Source organism: Scyliorhinus torazame, chromosome 2 (assembly GCF_047496885.1).
Source record: "Scyliorhinus torazame isolate Kashiwa2021f chromosome 2, sScyTor2.1, whole genome shotgun sequence".
NCBI classification, from domain to species: Eukaryota; Metazoa; Chordata; class Chondrichthyes; order Carcharhiniformes; family Scyliorhinidae; genus Scyliorhinus; species Scyliorhinus torazame.
In genome coordinates, this window is record NC_092708.1 from 266,473,294 (window position 1) to 266,492,883 (window position 19,590).

Here is a 19,590-nt window from a genome sequence, read left to right on the forward strand (position 1 = left end):
GCGGCCTTCAGGACGCGCGACAACGCAGATTCGCCGAGCAGAAGCTTATAGCCAGGTTCCGCACACATGAGTCCGGCCTCAACCGGGACCTGGGATTCATGTCGCATTACATTCATCCCCCACCATCTGGCCTGTGAAACCCTACCAACTGTCCTGGCTTGACACAATTCACACCTCTTTAACCTGGGGTTACCCCATCTCTGGATCTGTAAAGATTTAATCACCTGCTAATGCTCACATTCCAAGCATTGTCTGGCATCTTTGAATCTGTCTATATATATGTTTCTGGAACATACCTCTTCATTCACCTGAGGAAGGAGCAGTGCTCCGAAAGCTAGTGACATCGAAACAAACCTGTTGGACTTTAACCTGGTGTTGTAAGACTTCTTACTGTGCTCACCCCAGTCCAACGCCGGCATCTCCACATCATCACTCCTATTTCTAGCCTCACTGACACGTGGCATTAGAGGTCCTACTTTTTAGTTACTGCCTAACTCCCTTAACTCCTGCAGGACCTCATCACTCTTCCTGTCTATGTCGTTAGTACCTTTGTGTACTATGACCTCTGGCTGTTCACCTTCCCCCTTCAGGATGTCCTATGTTCGTTCAGAGACATCCTTGACCTTGGCACCAGGGACGCAACATGCCATTCTGGAATCTTTCATGTCCACAGAAGCACCTATCTGTGTAACTTACTATAGAGTCCCCTATAACTATCACTCTCCCGCACTTTGTCCTTCCCTGCTGAGCAACAGAGCCAGTTGTGGTGCCACTGTTCTGGCTGCTGTTGTTTTCCCCTGAAAGGTTATCCCCCCAACAGTATCCAAAAAGGTATTTTTGTTAGACAGGGGAAGGCCTCAAGGGATCCTTGCACTGACTGCTTGCCCTTTCTAGTAGTCACCCATCTGTCTACCTGCACTTGGGTGTGACCACTTCTCTGCAACTCCTATCTATGACGCTTTCCGCCACCTGCATGCTCCTAAGTGCATCCAGCTGCTGCTCTAACCGAGCTGCCATCGGTTACACTTCCTGCAGTTGTAGTCGACCGCAACGCTGGAAGCATCATGGGTCTCCCACACCTCACAGTTAGAGCACTGCACCCCGCTGAGTGACATTTAAGCACTAGTTAATTAATTTAAAATAAATACTTAAATTGTTCTTAGGTTAAGTTGCAATTAATTATGTGGCCCCTGCCGCTAGGTTTTTATTGTAATCCTAAATGCTAAATACGAATCTCTGCCCTCGGGTTTAGTTACTCTACCTAGTTAATTAATTAGTTTTAATGAGTTTTTTCAATTTTATTTTCAAATTTATCACAGATTCCCTACCAGCCACTCAGATCATCGCTTTACTGTGATGTCGCGTCTCAGTTTTTTCCCCTCCCCACAATTTGAAAACACAGAGAGACACCAACACAAATACCATTTACCTTCCCAGGCGGCACTCAGGATTTCTCGCGCTCAGAGACACAGATACCATTTACCTTCCCAAACTGCACTCCGATTTCTCGCGCTCAGCTCTGCTCCTAATATGAAGGACTTACCTGCCTTACCTTCTATACACCAACCGTCTCTCTCACTTGTAGTCACCTGCAGCAGGGCATGGCCACTCACTGGAAATTTGAGAGTAACAAATCAAGGGATAAAAAGCACCTCCTCCCACCCAGCCTCGAATTCCCACCTAGCTTCAAATTCCCAGCTCCCAAACTCACTGTTCAATGTGTCTCACTCTGGATGTGTCCGCTGGCTCATTGGGAGTACTCACTGGATGTCCTCGTAGAGTTGACGAGGGGAAACCAGGAGATGTGGTATATTTGGACTTTCAGAAGGCTTTTGACAAAGTCTTGCGGAAGAGATTAGCGTGCAGGATTAAAGCATATCGAATTAGGGGTAGTGTATTGAGAAAAGTGCTTGGCAGACAGGAAACAAAGCGTAGGAATTAACCGGTCTTTTTCAAATTAGCAGGCAGTGACTAGTGGGATACTGCAGGGATCGGTGCTCGGACCCCAGCTAATCACAATATATGATTTAGATGAGGGAACAAAATGTAATATCTTCAAATTTGCAGATGACCACAAGCTGAGTGGGAGGGTGAGCTGTGATCCTTCAGTGTGATTTGGGCAAGTTGAGTGGGTTAAATGAATGGCAGATGCAGTATAATTTGGATAAATGTGAGGTTATCCACTTTGATTGCAAAAAAGGAAGGTAGACTATTATCTGAATAACTGTAAATTAGGCGAGAGGATTGAAACCATTCTCTGCTACTTATCTTTGGGCAGCACGATAGCACAAGTGGATAGCACTGTGGCTTCACAGCGCCCGGGTCCCAGGTTCAATTCCCCACTGGGTCACTGTCTTTGCAGAGTCTGCACGTTCTCCCCGTGCCTGCGTGGGTTTCCTCCGGGTGCTCCGGTTTCCTCCCACAGTCCAAAGACGTGCAGGTTAGGTGGATTGGCCATGATAAATTGCCCTTAGTGACCAAAAGGTTTAGGAGGGGTTGTTGGGTTACGGGAATAGGGTGGAAGTGAGGGCTTGAGTGGGTCGGTGCAGACTCGATGGAACGAATGGCTTCCTTATGCACTGTATGTTCTATGTGCAATGAGACCCCAGTGTCCTATTACACAAATCACTGAAGGTAAGCATGCAGGTACAGCAGGCGGTAAAGATGTCAAATGGTATGCTGGCCTTCGTTGTGAGAGGATTCGAGTACAGAAGCAGGGATGCCCTGCTGCAATTATTCAGGGCCTTGGTGAGGCCACACCTGGAATATTGCAGTTTTGGTCTCCTTATCTGAGGAAGGATGTTCTTGCTCTAGAGGGAGTGCAGCAAAGGTTTACCAGACTGATTACTGGGATGGCAGCACTGACGTATGAGGAGAGATTAAATCGGTTAGGATTGTATTCGCTGGCGTTCAGAAGAATGATGGGGGTCACATAGAAACCTAGAAAATTCTAATAGGACTTAACAGGGTGGTTGAAGGTTGGATGTTCTTGATGGTAGGTGTGTCCAGAACCAGGGGTCACAGTCTGAGGATACAGGATCGACCATTTAGGACAGAGATGAGGAGAAATTTCTTCACCCAGAGCGTGGTAAGCCTGTGGAATTCATCACTACAGGAAGTAGTGGAGGCCAAAACATTGTATGTTTTCAGGAAACAGTTAGATATAGCACTTGGGGCGAAGGGGATCAAAGGATATAGGGGAAAGCGGGGTTAGGCTATTGAGTTGAGTGATCATAATGAATGGCCGAGGAGGCTTGAAGCCCAATGGCATCCTCCTGCTCCTATTTTGTATGCTGACTACAGTAACCTGATTTTGTATTCACTGACCCCCAAATGTGCTCCTACTGAAACATGCCCCACTTCCTCCTCTTCATTCTCCAGATCCAAGACTGCTTCCTTGGTATACTGGGAATACCTTGATTAAAGGCGGTTCTCTTTTCCACATTTCAGGAATGTATTTTTATTTTTCCCTTTTGCATTGTTACTATCCCAGTCTATAATGGGATCATCGAAGATGCTCATTATCATTTTCACCTTTCTGTAAAATGCCTGCAAGTTTATGCCCCTGACTCCTTCCCACCATTCAGTTGTTCCTTAATCCTAACCAAATATAGTAAGAAGTCTTACAACACCAGGTTAAAGTCCAACAGGTTTGTTTTAAATCACTAGCTTTCGGAGCACTGCTCCTTCCTCAGATTAGGTGGGTTGGCCATGATAAATTGCCCCTTAGTGTCCAAAAGATTAGGTGGGATTACGGGGAAAGGGTGGAGGCATGTTCTTAAATTTAAGTAGACTGCTCTTTCCAAGGACTAGTATACTCAATGGGCCGAATTGCCTCCTTCTCTACTCTAGGGGTTCTTTGATTATGATCATGTGACAGGCGCAGCACAGATTAGTTTGTGAAGGGACAGAATGTACAGAGAGAAGAGACTACACATACACGTTATGTACACAGACAGATGTACATAGGTATTAACAAATGTTAAAGCTATTATAACTGGTTACAAGGAAAACAGAAAAGGCTGGATAAACTCTGGTCTGGCAGCATCTGTGGTGAGGGAAACAGTTATTGTTTAGAGTCTGTATGACTCATTTTTAGAGCTGAAGAGAGGCAGAAACATGATGGATTATATAGTTGGAGCAGATGCTGCCAGACTTGCATTTTCTGTTTTTATTTCAGAACTCCAGCATCTGCAGTATTTTGCTTTTATATAACTGGTTACACGTTGTCTTGTTATTTCTAAACATAGATGGCTCAAATAATCTTTATCAATGAGCTTGTGGGTGCGCCAGCAAGAGAGGAGAGAGTTCTCAGTTTGAATGTGAACATTAGGGCAAATTACTGTTCGGTGGGTTCCCTGAGAAGTCATCATCTGCAACTGACACACTGAATAAGAACTCTGAAGATATGCAGTCTGAAGGAGTAGTGCTCCGAAAGCTAGTGATTTGAAACAAACCTGTTGGACTTTAACCTGGTGTTGTCAGACTTCTTACTGTGCTCACCCCAGTCCAACGCCGGCATCTCCACATCATGGCTAACCAAATATGTTTGGTCTCTGACCCCTCAAATCTATTGTCCCCTCTTGTGCAATAATGGGTGCTTTAATCAAAAGGCTACTCCCTGGCCCCTCTTTCATTTCTGTATCTATCTAGTCAGGAACATTAAGTTCCCAATCCTCTTTCTTTCAACCAAGTCTGTTATTGTCAGTATATCAATGGGCAATGTAGAGCATCATGCCTGAAGCTCACCAATCTTATTTAACCATACTCTATATTTATGTGCATGCATTCCAAACCTGCATTTGACTGCTTCACATTTTCCCTCCTCTTTCTGAACTATTCACTCCAGTGCGATTTACCTTTCCCAGTTTCTTGTATCTTGCACCTTGCTTCCAAATACATTTTGCTGCCTTCTCTCTATAATCTTATGCATCCTGGTTACCATCCCACAGCCAAATTAGTTCTTAAGAATTTCTGGCTCTTTGGTACTAAATAATCTGTCCCTGGCCCAAAGGCATGTTGTTGGATTGAATCTTTAAATATTTAATTGTTTAACCCAAGAATCACCAAAAGCGTTGATGCATTGGCTTCACCATTTCACAAGTGGAACCCTTGCATCACTACATAACCCGACAGCACAAATGTAAAGATTTTTCCTGTTTATTCCTTTATTTCTCATTTCTTTTATTTTTGCTGTTACATTTCTGATTCATGGATGTTCAATGGACTTGTGACTTTAAAGCTAAGCAGCCTGTGCCTTTAATTCAAACAGTAGGATCCAAAAGGCTGTGCAGTTTTAAACTGGTGGTTTCAGATTAGCTGGCACCAGTGGTTTGATTGATTCAATCAATGGGTGGGACCTGATCCCACTGGAATGTTTGAGCTTCAAGGGTTGAGTTTTGGTATCAGTTTGACTCCTGGCTGCTCCGAGGAAGGACTGCTGTCCTCTCCCCTCTCCATTGCAGGCTGTGCAAGCAGGAAAGAACAGATCAACTCTCTTTGCAGAAAAGGCTAATGTAAACCGACCAACACTCTCTTCACAAAAGACAAGAGGCCTGGAAATAAACGATGAACTGAAAGCAAAGTTTGATGTGAAGCAAAGGGACCTTTCTAGGAAAAGCTGAGAGTAATATATTTCTAAACTACAGAGAAGATCATTACAGGCTGCAATCCAAGGACTTTAGTCAACCAGCGTGCTGTGAGGAAAGAGTGCTGAAGAACCACCATATGAAGCAAAGACGCTTGACCTTCGTCCTTATTATTTTTACACCCCCCTCCCCTCTGTGTTTGTTCGTGTATGTGGTGTGTGTATGTATATATAGAGGGTAGGACATTTAAAGGGGGGGTAGTAGGTTAGTTTGTTGTCATACAGTTGTATTTACTGCACATTTCATGGTTATTCTGTTTATAAATAGACAGTAATTGTGTTTCAAGTTACAGACCTGGTGACTGTAATTATTAGCCTGCCAAGGGCCAAAGACCTTGGGTTTTTTATAAGAATTATTGGTTAATTCACTTATGTTGTTACTCTGGGATAAATGGGGCTGGAATTGACCGTTAACTTGCTTGGGGTTTCATAACAAGGTCAGAACCAATATGCACAAATTAGCAACATATCACCCTGAAACAGACTGCACCTCTTCAGAGTTCTTATACAGTGTGTCAGTTGCAGATAATGACTTCTCATGGAATCCACCAAATAGTAGTTTGCCCTAATGTTCGCATTCAAGCTGAGAACTCTCTCCTCTCTTGCTGGCGCACCCACAAGCTCATTGATAAAGGTTATTTGAGCCATCAAAGTTCAGAATTAACAAGACAACGTGTAACCAGTTATATAAAAGCAAAATACTGCAGATGCTGGAGATCTGAAATAAAAACAGAAAATGCAAGTCTGGCAGCATCTGCTCCAACTATATAATCCATCATGTTTCTGCCTCTCTTCAGCTCTAAAAATGAGTCATACAGACTCTAAACAATAACTGTTTCCCTCACCACAGATGCTGCCAGATCTGAGTTTGTCCAGCCTTTTCTGTTTTTATTGTAACCAGTTATAATAGCATTAATATTTGTTAATGTCTATGTACATCTGTCTGTGTACATAACGTGTATGTGTAGTCTCTTCTCTCTCTACATTCTGTCCCTTCACCCACTAATCTGTACTGCACCTGTCACATGATCCTATTCAAAGAACCCCGAGAGTGTAGAAGGAGGCAATTCGGCCCATTGAGGCTGGTTTAGCACACTGGGCTACATAGCTGGCTTTTAAAGCAGACCAAGGCAGGCCAGCAGCACGGTTCAATTCCCGTACCAGCCTCCCCGAACAGGCACCGGAATGTGGCGACTAGGAGCTTTTCACAGTAACTTCATTTGTGACAGTAAGCAATTTTCATTTAATTTCATTTTCATTGAGTCTATACCAGCCCTTGGAAAGAGCAGCCTATTTAAGCTTGAGATCACGCCTCCACCCTTTCCCCATAACCCAGTAACCCCACCTAATCTTTTGGACACTAAGGGGCCAATCCATGGCCAATCCACCTAACCTGCACATCTTTGGACTGAGAGGAAACCGGATGCACCCAGAGGAAACCCATGCAGACACTGGGAGAAAGTGCAAACTCCAAACAGGCAGTTACCTGAGGCCTGATTTGAACCCGGGTCCCTGGAGCTGTGAGGCAGCAGTGCTAACCACTATGCCACCATGCTGCCCATGATGAATGACGGAGCAGGCTGAAGGGCCGAAAAGCCTTCTCCTATTTTCTATGTTTCTATGGCTATAGTGCAGTCCTCTGCCTGTCAAGCTGGGTCCTGGGTGCTTTGATGGAGAGTCAACCTAAATCTGAAACTGGTTTCCTCTTGGATGCTGGTAGCACTGTTATGCACTTCCAGCATTTGCAATTTTATTTCCGGTTCGCAGAAAATGCAACATTTTTTTGCTTTATGTCCAAATTTGTTGCCCTTGTTTTTAAATTGTCTTGTAACTTCACATGATACCTTAGTTCCCAAATTTTAATCATGTCAGTCAGATCTTTCTTTGAACTATTGCTCTTTCTGCTCCAGCATTGGCGATTGCTTGTTTACTTCCTATGCTAATGCTCTCTGGAATTCTCTACTCACTCCTCCCTGCCACGTTGCCAGCTGAATTCTGCTTTCAGAAACCTTCTCAATACTGTCCTCTCCAGCCATGCCGTTGGTTCCCCTTGATCACCTAACTATTCCTTTCTCCTCTCAAGCTCAAAGTACACCATTTCCCTTTCCTCTTTACTGCAAAGGTATCTTCCTGCATGAGCAATGCTATGTAAATGTATGCTGCTGCCTGATGCTAACTGGAATGTGCTTGCTGTACATGTGCAGTACTGAATGTTTTAATCCCACTGTTTCCTAACAGTGGGTTTCACAGCTTGTTTTAATGTGATCCATTTTGCAAGGATGTAACCAAGGTCATGAATGGATATGCTATCTAGATATGCTATCGTTGGCCTTGGTCAATCTGACTTCCTCATGATTATAGACATGGGGGCCTGGGAAGTTTATGTGCAAGCTCCATAGCTTGCAATTCCTCCTGTTTTACAGATGCACTGAGTAAATAGCTGGGCAATGAAAGCCAGCGGGTTTAACTCTTTCATAGCATCATCTTCATGTAAAGAGGAGCCTTTGCAGAAACCTAATTGAAGTGTTAAGCTAGTGAAGAATAAATTGTACCTTCAATGATGATTTGAATCTCAGGAATGCAGGATTGAAAGTGATACAAGAAGGAAACTTCTTCACTGACAGAAATCATTGTGAAATGAGTTGCCAGGAAAGGCCTCTGAAGTAGAAGGTATGAATGGGGACAGGAGACAATTGGAAAGATTTTAGGGAAGTAAAAGAAGTGAGCAATATGCTGGGGGAAGCTGATTGTTGATGGGTTGGGGAGGTGAAATGTGGCCTGTGGTTGTGGTGTGTGGACGTGGTCAAGTGGTGGGGAAGGTGGTGTTAGGAGCTGAAGGTAAGGCTAAGGGTTGCCAGGGGCATGTGAGGCCGAGGGTTGCAAGGGGGATAGGTAATTTGGGGCGAATGGTCTCTTTCTTCTTCAACCTCATGACAACTGAGCCTTTGCTTTTCCTGTTAGTTTGGTTAGTTTTCTGCTATTTCTTCACTGTTAAGTGTTTGTGGGAGACATTAGAGAGCAGGTCACTTGATTCTGAACTTGAAGTAAGGTTGAAAGACGCACTTGCGTAACCCATCTGAATGCCCAAGGTAACCAGTGAGATGGACTTGAGAGCCCCATGGGAAGTATAGTCATTTTCAGGGTCTTAATGTATCTGTTATTTTTCTGTTTTGCAGATAGTGAATACTATAAAGCACAGGCACTGAAGAATGCAGAGGATGCCTTTCGAGTGCAGCAAGCTAAAGTGAGTGGCTCGAGTTTTACGGGTGTTGACGTTAATCATTATGTTCACTTGTTGACTCTCCTGGCCTTGCCCCTGGGGTGTAGGATATGCTTCACAGTGACGGGTGTGTTTTGTTTTGTGCTACATTTTCACAAATGCCGTCCTGCTTCCGTTTGCTAATTTAGTGTCAAGTAAGGGGCAGCTTTGTGCTTTAAATTTGCCCCCTCCAGGGTCTGGGTTGAGATTGCCTTCACTCACCAGACAAGGCTATTTCATTCAATGGTGAGATACCTTTGTTCCATCAGTAGAGATGGGTTCACACACAGGTCCTCAATGAAAAGCTAACAACTGTTGGGTTTTATGAGTGGTAGTGTTTATTTTGAAGAGCTTCAGAACGTCTGTCATATTTGTGTGTTGATGTTGATGGTTTTCCATCTGTCACAAAGATGGTTTTTAATTGCTGGCTGCACAGCTGTTCACTTCCACTCCTGTTGCTGTGATCTGCTGTTTTTTTCTGATTTCTGAGTGAGCAAACCGGAAAAACAGTTGACATTTATGTAGCACATTCCGTAATTAAAACGCATCCCTGTTTGCTTTGTAAATCAAGATATCCGAATGGTTACAACACAGAAGGAGGCCATTGAACGGGCCATGTCCATGCAGGCTCTCTCCAAGAGACACTGGAGATTCCCCGTCTTTTCCTTATAGCCCTGCAAATCTTTTTTTCTTCAGATAATTGTCTAATTTTTAAAAAATTGAATCCACCTCCATCATGCCCTCTCCGGCAATGCATTCCAGATACCAAACACTTGCTGCTTAAAAAAAGATTTTCCTTATGTCACTGTTGCTTCTTTTGCCAATCACCTTAAATCAATGTCCTCTGTTTTTCGATCCTTCCACAAAGGAAAACAGATTTTCGCTACCTACTCTGTCCAGAATGCTCATGATTTTGCATACCTCTGTCAAATCTCCTCGTGACCGTCTCTTTTCCAAGGAGAAGAGCACCAGCTTCTCCAACCTATCCATTTAACTGAAGTTCCTCATTCCTGGAACGATTCTCGTGAATCTATCCTGCACCCTCTCTGTCGTCCTCAGATCCTTCCTAAAGCGGGGTGCAATAATCTGGTTGAAATAAGCCAGTCTTTAATACAGGTTATTGTAACGTCCTTGCTTTTGTACTTTGTGCCCCTATATATAAAACTCAGAATCTCGTTATGCTTTATTCATGGCTCCCACAACCTACACTACCTACTTCAAAGTTTTGTCCCTCTGCTCCTGCATCCCTTTAGAATTTTACCCTTGATTTTCTACCAAATTCTTTCTCCTCTTTCTACCAAAATGAATCACTTCACCCTTCCTTGCATTAAATCTCATCGACAACTTGTCCACCCATTCCACCAATTTGTCTTTTGAAGCTTAACACCATCCCCCTCTCAGTTCATGTTACTTACAAGTTTCATGTCATCCACAAATTTTTAAATCGTGCCCTGTACGCCCATGTCTAGGTCATTAATAGGTATCAAAGAAAGGGAAGGGTCCTGAGGAACTCCTATCAACCTTCTTCCAGTCTGAAAAACGACGACTGTACTCTTTCCTGTCACTGAACCAATTTTATATCCATGCTGCCACTGTCCCTTTAACAGTATGAGCTCTGACTTTGCGCACAAGCCTTTGCAGCACTTTATCAAATGTTTTTGGAAATATATAGAAAACACTTAGCAAAACGAAAGAGGCCAGGGGGATTATTGAAAGCTTAATTTAAAAAAACTTGGGTTTTTGAAAGAGATGGGAGAGAGAGAAAGGTGAAAATATGTAAGAAGGGAGTTCCAGAGAGAGGGATGGGAAATGATTTTCTGGCCGTTCCTACCAGCGGCATCGTCTGGTCCCACCAAAGGTGACCCTCCCCCCTCCCTGCATCAGGTTCCCCGGAAGTGCCAAAACACCGTAGACATTAGTGGGACCAGGGCGTTCTGCTGGCGGCCAATGGCAAGCTGCCTCCGCTGCCAGGAAATATGCTTTGGGAGAGCCAGAAAATCCCACTTAAAGTGACCCAAGGCTATCCAAGGTAGTAGGTAAGGGTTATTCAAAGTACTCTTCGAATGAATGGAAGAGAATGCAAGATACAGACATAGGTCTGTGGAGGTATTTGTAGATGAAGGATTTGAATTTAATATTTTTTTTTTTTAGAAAGTATTTTATTAAGGCATTTATAATTGTAACACTTTTAAACGAAAGGTCCAATAAAGACAAAAAACCCACAATAACATAGCCCCCCTCCCAAAACACAGACCCCAACCAACATGGTCCATATAAACACTCCATTTCACGGCCCTCCCTTCATTGGTTTTCCTACCCTTGTTCATCACTTCTATGCTTCCCCCTTTTCCCCCCACCCCCCAATCCCCCCCCCCCCCCCCTGCAGACAGACTAATTTTTGTTAAAGAAGTCGATGAACAGCTGTCAACTCCGAACGAACCCCTTAAAGCGAATTTGATTTTCTCAAACCTGAAAAACCCCACCATGTCGCTTACCTATCTCTGTCCCCGGCCTCCTGGATCTTTGAATTTAATATGTTGGGGCCAGGGAGCCAGTATAGGTCTGCAGGCATGGCAGTGATGTGTGAGATTGACTTTCCTTAAAGATAAATTTAGAGTACCCAATTCATTTTTTCCAATTAAGGGGCAATTTAGCGTGACAAATTCACCTACCCTGCACATCTTTGGGTTGTGGGGACGAAATCCACGCAAACACGGGGAGGATGTTCAAACTCCATGCGGACAGTGACCCAGAGCTGGGATCGAACCTGGGACCTCAGTGCCGTGAGTCAGCAGTGCTAACCACTGTGTCACCTTGCTGCCCGTGTGAGATTGACTTGATGTTCGACAGAGATGTACTTGGCGTTTTGGACACATTTGAGTTTGTGGAGAATAAAAAGCCATTGTGAAATGGAAGAATCATGCCTGAAGAAGACCAATGTTTCGTCAGCTGTGGGTGCCAGATACCAGTCGGAGGGAGTATCCTTTCCTTCACTGGTGCAGTATGTCAACAGGTACACGTGCTGATTTGCACTGGCACCTTTAACCTTGTGAGAAGTGCTGCTTTCACATTCATCAGTTTGCGTTCATTTAAAGTAGCACCTTGGTGCAATAACAGCGGATTAAACTGGCTGTTCTGCCCTGTGGGTTAGATGAATTTGGTTTGTGTTGCGTTATTGTGGGTAGCTCTGTTTGATAATTCACTTCTGTTCAATGATTTTGACTGTGTTATGTTATTGAATAATTATTGGTAACTGGTAACTTAGCACTTAAAAGTAGACCCGTTGCAGCGCTATGTAAATATAATTTTGCATTTACTGTGCTTCATTATAGTGACTTACTGTGAATCGGGTTCAGGTAAAAAAAACTCCCCTGCTGAATGAGATCACAACTAAACTGTAGAAGGTGTGGATTCTGAGTTTTTACAGTTCAGTGCGAAAACTGTTTAGAATGGTTAGATGTTCAATGGGACATCGTTATGTGTTTCATTCTACTAGCAGGAACTGAAATTAAAAATTACACAGTAAAGATCCTACTGCATGGGTCATGTCCATTGCAACATAGATTCAGAATAGATGGCTCTTGCTCCAGCCTGCATTTCTCAACATTACAGATTCCACAATCGGTCACCATTGTTTTTATTTTGTTTTTAGACTCGATTGTTTGATGAAGAGGCTAAAGAAAGTCGAATGGCAGCGCTACGGGCAGCCAATGAATCTGGGACTGGTTTTGGGGAGAGTTACAGCTTAGCCAATCCTTCCATTCGAGCTGGTGAAGATATTCCGCAACCTTCCATGTTCAATGGCAAACTCAAAGCCTACCAATTGAAGGGTATGAATTGGCTCGCTAACCTCTATGAACAGGTAAACTCTGAGCACAAACAATATATACGCATGAATGTGTATGCCTGTGTGCGCGCGCACAGGTGTGACTGTCTTTCACAAGTAATGAGGGTCTCATTTACCACACCATTGCCCATGATAGGCTATGTGGGTTGCCTCTGTGTCCGATGAATCAGAGTGGTGTAGTCAGATTGCAGCTGCTTTTAAAAAAAATTTAGAGTACCCAATTCATTTTTTCCAATTAAGGGGCAATTTAGCGTGGCCAATCCACCTACCCTGCACATCTTTAGGTTGTGGGGTGAAACCCACATAAACACTGGGAGAATGTGCAAACCCCACACAGACAGTGACCCAGAACCGGGATCGAACCTGGGACCTCGGCGCCATGAGGCAGCAGCACTAACCACTGCGCCACTGTGCTGCCCTTGCAGCTGCTTCTACCCATCATTGGTAATGTCTTGAATTGCTGTATCTATATGATGAATTCAGGACTGAGTGGTTGCTCACCCAATAATGGTGGTTTTCCATTCCCAAAGTAGCTATAACACCATCTCCAAACCCACTATTTACCACTGTACGGTACAGAACTTTGGTAGCTCACTGACAGTACAAACTGGCAGTCTCCTAACTTAAGGTAAGCGTTAATGGCTGTCCGTGTACTGTTTCATAGCGCAGCTCAGTTTAAAGGGAGAATTAGATAGGAGTTCTGCCTTAGCTGTGAATGTTTGATTGATATGAGTACAGTATGTTTGTCTTCACTGTGGCTTCATGCGACTTTATCTTGTTTTAAATTTCTTTTTCTTTTCTCTTCAGGGTATCAATGGGATTCTGGCTGATGAAATGGGACTCGGTAAGACGGTACAGAGCATTGCTTTCTTGGCACATTTAGCCGAGGTGAGATTTATAGAATATTTGAACGTTAGCATTCTCAGCACAACACTGTTAAGGATGCAACTTTCTTCCCTTTTGTATAAATTTCACATTGGTTTCATCTTCTTCATCTGACTGGCTCACATGTAACATGAACCAGATGCAAAGTGAAGCTCCCTCTACCTTTTCCCTGTGGGACATTCCCATGGGAGTTACTGTATGGGTTAGATATAAAATAAAGCTCCCCATGCACTGACCCATCAAATGCTCCCAGGACAGGTGCAGCATGGGCTACATAGAGAGCACTCCACACCAGGAATGTTCAACCATTTTGAAATGGGCTGGGTTAAAAACCCTCTTGCACAAAATTTAAAGCAGATGGCCATGGCTATAATATGGAAATCCAAAACCATGGTTCTCACAAACTAACACCCAGACACGACAAAACCTGAAGTTTCAAATTCTGAGCTACTTTGGCCATTCTTTGCAGCCCACTGTCCATTTCCTCCTCTATGCTTATCCATCCCCTCAGCTCAATTTGTAAGCTAGTTGAAGATGTTTAAACTGCCAGAGCTGAGCACAAACCTAAATTAGCTTTGTGCGCAATCTGTCACTGATTGGGGGCTGCGTAGGACTGATGGATGGAGTGCGGATTTGGCTGATTCTCTGACACTTCTCTATCCTGTCCCAAATTTGTACCCTTAGTTGAGAGGAGTATCCTCTTCCATGCTTGTTACATCTCCATTTCTGCAGCTCCCATATTTGTATGTTCACTGTCATACTGGAGCGGCACGGTGGCGCAGTGCTTAGCATTGCTGCCTAACGTCGCAGAGGACCCGGGTTTGATCCCGAGCCCACGTCAATGTCCATGGGGAGTTTGCACATTCTCCCTGTCTCAGTGTGGGTCTCACCCCCACAACCCAAAGATGTGCAGGGTAGGTGAATTGGCCACGCTAAATTGCTCCTTAATTGGGAAAATTCAATCAACTACTCATATTGGTGCGGCATGGTAGCACAATAGTTAGCACTGTTGCTTCACAGCGCCACGTTCCCAGGTTCGATTCCCGGCTTGGGTCACTGTCTGTGTGGAGTCTGCACATTCTCCCTGTGTCTGCGTGGGTTTCCTCCGGGTGCTCCGGCTTCCTCCCACAAGTCCTGAAAGACCTGCTTGTTAGGTGAATTGGACATTCTGAATTCTCCCTCTGTGTACCCGAACAGGTGCCGTAATGTGGCGACGAGGGGCTTTTCACAGTAACTTAATTGCAGTGTTGATGTAAGCCTACTTGTGACAGTAAAGATTATTATTATTTTTAAAAATCAAATTGGGTACTCTAAATTTATTATAAATAAATAAATAGGAAAAAATCTACTGATTTAAAAATTGTCAGTCTTTACAAACTTATCTGACAAACTGAATTTCGTGCATTTTTGTTGACTGAATTAATTCTTGTGCAGAGAGAAAACATCTGGGGTCCATTCTTAATCATCTCTCCAGCCTCCACGCTGAACAACTGGCATCAGGAATTCTCCAGATTCGTCTCACGATTCAAGGTAATAGGCAAGAAGAAGAGAGTGGTGTAGCCGGGCTCTGCCCTGTTGATGTATAGGAAATGAATGTCTCTAATGTTGCAGCCATCGTTATTGCTTCTTGTAACTCGAGCTTGGAAATGCAAATGTGTAATTGAATGTGGGCTGTCAGCAATGAAGGTGCTTGTACTGTTGCAGCACCTTGTTATGTACATTACCTCCAGGCTTTCTTTTCAGACTGAATTCTGAAGTAGATGCAGATGCACTTATAGGTTACATTGTAAATATTAAATTTCTGCCTTTATACCAACCAGTGGACGAACCGGTTCAGTGGATTGACTGGTGGGAACCACACCAGTGTTAGAGTCAGACCTAAGCCTCTATACTCTCTGGGTTGAGATGCATGGGAGAATAGCCAATGTTGTCCCTTTATTTAAGAAGGGTAGCAAGGATAATCCAGGGAACTGCAGGCCGGTGAGCCTTACGTCAGTGGTAGGGAAATTACTGGAGAGAATTCTTTGAGACAGGATCTAATCCCATTTGGAAGCAAGTGGACTCATTAACAAGAGGCAGCACGGTTTTATGAAGTCACACTAACTTGAGAGAGTTTTTTGAGGAGGTCACAAAGATGCAGGTAGGGCAGTGGATGTTGTTTATACGGACTTCAGTAAGGCCTTTGACAAGATATCTCATGGCAGACTGGTACAAAAGGTGAAGTCACACGGGATCAGAGGTTAGCTGGCAAGATGGATACAGAACTGGCTAGGTCATAGAAGGCAGAGAGTAGCAATGGAAGGGTGCTTTTCTGATTGGAGGGCTGTGACTAGTGGTGTTCCGCAGGGTTCAATGCTGAGACCCTTGCTGTTCATAGTATATATAAATGATTTGGAGGAAAATTTAACTGGTCTGATTAGTAAGTTTGCGGACGACACAAAGGTTGGTGGAATTGCGCATAGCAAAGAGGACTGTCAGAGGATACAGCAGGATTTAGATCGTTTGGAGACTTAGGCGGAGAGATGGCAGATGGAGTTTAATCCGGACAAATGTGAGGTAATGCATTTTGGAAGGTCTAATACAGGTAGGGAATGTACAGTGAATGGTAGAACCCTCAAGAGTATTGACAGTCAGAGAGATCTAGGTGTACAGGTCCATAGGCCATTGAAAGGGGCAACACAGGTGGAGAAGGTAGTCAAGAAAGCATACGGCACGCTTGCCTTCATTGGCCGGGGCGTTGAGTATAAGAATTGGCAAGTCATGTTGCAGCTGTATAGAACCTTAGTTAGGCCACACTTGGAGTATAGTGTTCAATTCTGGTCGCCACACTACCAGAAGAATGTGGAGGCTTTAGAGAGGGTGCAGAAGAGATTTACCAGGATGTTGCCTGGTATGGAGGGCATTAGGTATGAGGAGAGGTTGAATAAACTTGGTTTATTCTGACTGGAACGAAGAAGGTTGAAGGGCGACCTGATAGAGGTCTACAAAACTATGAGGGGCAAAGACAGAGTGGATAATCAGAGATTGTTTCCCAGGGTAGAGGGGTCAATTACTAGGGGACATAGGTTTAAGGTGCGAGGGGCAAGGTTTAGAGGAGACGTACGAGGCAAGTTTTTTTACACCGAGTGTGCCTGGAACTCGCTGCCGGAGGAGGTGGTAGAAGCAGTGACGATAATGACGTTTAAGGGGCACCTTGACAAATACATGAATAGGATGGGAATAGAGGGATACGGACCCAGGAAGTATAGAGGATTTTAATTTAGACAGGCAGCATGGTCGGCGCAGGCTTGGAGGGCCGAAGGGTCTGTTCCTGTGTTGTACTTTTCTTCTTTGTTCTTTGTCCATGTGGGCAGAGAGTATGCATTGTGCATCCAACTTTGTAGATCTCTCAGTAGATTGAGATGACTGCTGTTCTGCCTGGTTTTCTGATCACTGCTGGCACCAGGTGGCAGTATTGCACTACCAATTATTCTACTGCAAATGACTGTGACCATGTGTTAGTGAATCTGACTGCATTTAGTACACAGGCGCTGAACAAATCCTTGAATTCTCTGCTGCTTCTAGAGAAAAGGACACATTCACTGTTGCTACATGATAAACATAGAACGTTTGTTATGTTTGAGGCCATGGTGACGCGGTCAGAAATTGTATAATTACAAGCTAAAAATGAAAGTAGTTATCTAAGGCATGGATTTCAATCAGTGTCTGCTGGCTTCTGAGTGACTTGCTCCATCTCACCCAGTATTGGACAGACAAAGAAAAAGGTTTGCATTGGTTGTGGAGCTGACAGAAATAGTCTATTTTATTTTATTTATGTTGGATATGATTTCATATCTTCTGTAATAGAAAGTCAAAGAAGAAAGAACTTGCATTTTATATCGTGTCCCTCATGTCTTGGGATGCAGCAAGACAATGCATAGCCAATTTTTGAAGTGTATTCAATGTTCTGTAGAAAAGCAACATTCATTGTACTCTCAATGTTCGACAGAGAGCAATGAGATAAGTGTCCAAATAATGCTTGTTGGTTGAGAGAGACATTTGCCAGGACTCCTGTACTTTGAAATAGTGCTGTGGGGACTTCCGGTTGCGGCTATGCGGAGCTAAGTCGCACATTTGGCGGCTCCTGCAAAAACGGACTTTTGGGCTCTTTTCAGGGCCCCCAACGGCACTTTTTCGACGTTTCCCGGTGTGGGAAGGAGTCTACAACAGCTCCCCGTCAGTATATGGCTTCAACTAGGAGCGGGGCGACAGAAAAGGTGGTGGTGGACCCGAAGAAGGTGCGAGGGAAGAAGGAAAAAATGGCGGCGGGCGGAGACCAGGCAGCGTGGATGCAGTGGGCGGAAGAGCAGCAGGAGGGTATCCAGCGCTGCTTCAGAGAGATTAAAACGGACCTGCTGGAGCCGATGAAGGCGTCTATTGATGAGCTGCTGGAGACACAGATGGCCCAGGGAGTGGCGATCAGCGAGGCTCGACAAAAGATTTCTGACAATGAGGACAAGATCTTAGGCCTGGCGGTAAAGGTGGAGGCGCACGAGGCGCTCCACAAGAAATGGCAGGAGCGGTTCGAGGAGATGGAGAATCGGTCGAGGAGGAAGAATCTGCGGATTCTGGGATTGCCAGATCTGTAAAGACTTAATTACTTGCAAATGCTCGCATTCAAAGTTTCGTCTTGCATCTTTGACTTTGTCGCTATATATGTTTCTGGAACCTACCTCTTCATTCACCTGAGGAAGGAGCAGTGCTCTGAAAGCTAGTGATTTGAAGCAAACCTGTTGAACTTTAACCTGGTGTTGTAAGACTTCTTACTGTGCTCCCCCCAGTCCAATGCCGGTATCTCCACATCACTTTTACAGAAGGTCATTAATTTCTGAACTATTTGTAGTTAAATACCCAGAATTAAAACAACAGATTTTACATGTTCCCATACTTACCATTTATTTAGTATTTGTAACACACACAAAAACGAATATTACTTTTATTAAAATCCTAGTTTCAAATGGTGACATTGTAAAATGAGAATGTTTAATTTATCTCCTTTCAAACAATGAAGCTCAGCAACCCACACAGACTAACTCCTATTGCCTTTTAATTGTCAAAATTAGAATTTATTATTATACTTTTATGTTAGTTGCTATTTTCACTTAATTACAATTTAATCAGTTAAATCACTGGAGCAATTATATCCCAGCATAGTAGTTTTAAGAGAAGTCAAATCATCAGACATTGCAATTGGTGTAGAAGTTAAGTGTAGCACTTCACAAATACTTTAATTCAAAGGGCAACAGTCTGAATGAGTGAACCCTTTCCAGAAAAGGAAAAGCCTTTATGTCCCCATTGTAATCTTGAAATTCTTGAAGCAGCTAGAATTGTTGGCTGTGACTCGTGATTCATCTGTATTTAAAACAAAACCACAAAGATACACACGGCCTGGACCCAAGTCACTTAATTTGATTTAGATGTATCTGTCAATTTAAAAGAAAATTAAAATCCATGGCGTCTTCGCTGCATGAAAATTCTCGATCAGTAAATTTGATGTGTAATCTGTTTACAGAGGAAATAATGAATTCTCTACCAATTTGGGAACACAAAAACAGAAGAAAGTTTTCAAATGTAGGTACATCAAGACTGCCTGTAACAAAGGAGCACATGGGCTCATTAAACAAAGATTACAAGTCTTCACATTCCCAATTAGATTCCTTTGTCTTTTTTCCACCTTGAGCTAAGAGCACCCAAGATTATGCCAAGCTCAAACTAATCATTTCCAAATCCCTTTGATTTTTTTTCATTTACTTCCTGAAAATTGTGTTCTAAGTAACTTCCACAATGTTGATCGTTATTCCTCTTTTTAAAATATATTTTAAATACTTACCCCATTTTAAATTACACTCTAAATCCAGTTTATAACTACCAATTGATTTAAAACTCAGTTTTGCAAAATACAACTTTTAGAAA

General features: G+C 43.5%; 1 protein-coding gene across 5 annotated transcripts in view; it reads left to right on the plus strand.

The window, feature by feature from the left end:
* ino80 (INO80 complex ATPase subunit) overlaps window positions 1-19,590 on the plus strand; it is a 415,492-nt gene that overhangs the window by 147,263 nt on the left and 248,639 nt on the right. For all 5 annotated transcript variants that reach the window (XM_072486849.1, XM_072486876.1, XM_072486859.1 and 2 more), the window contains exons 11-14: window positions 8,824-8,891; window positions 12,559-12,768; window positions 13,561-13,641; window positions 15,073-15,168. In XM_072486849.1, the coding sequence (XP_072342950.1) occupies window positions 8,824-8,891; window positions 12,559-12,768; window positions 13,561-13,641; window positions 15,073-15,168 (455 nt within the window). The remainder of the gene's footprint in view (window positions 1-8,823; window positions 8,892-12,558; window positions 12,769-13,560; window positions 13,642-15,072; window positions 15,169-19,590) is intronic.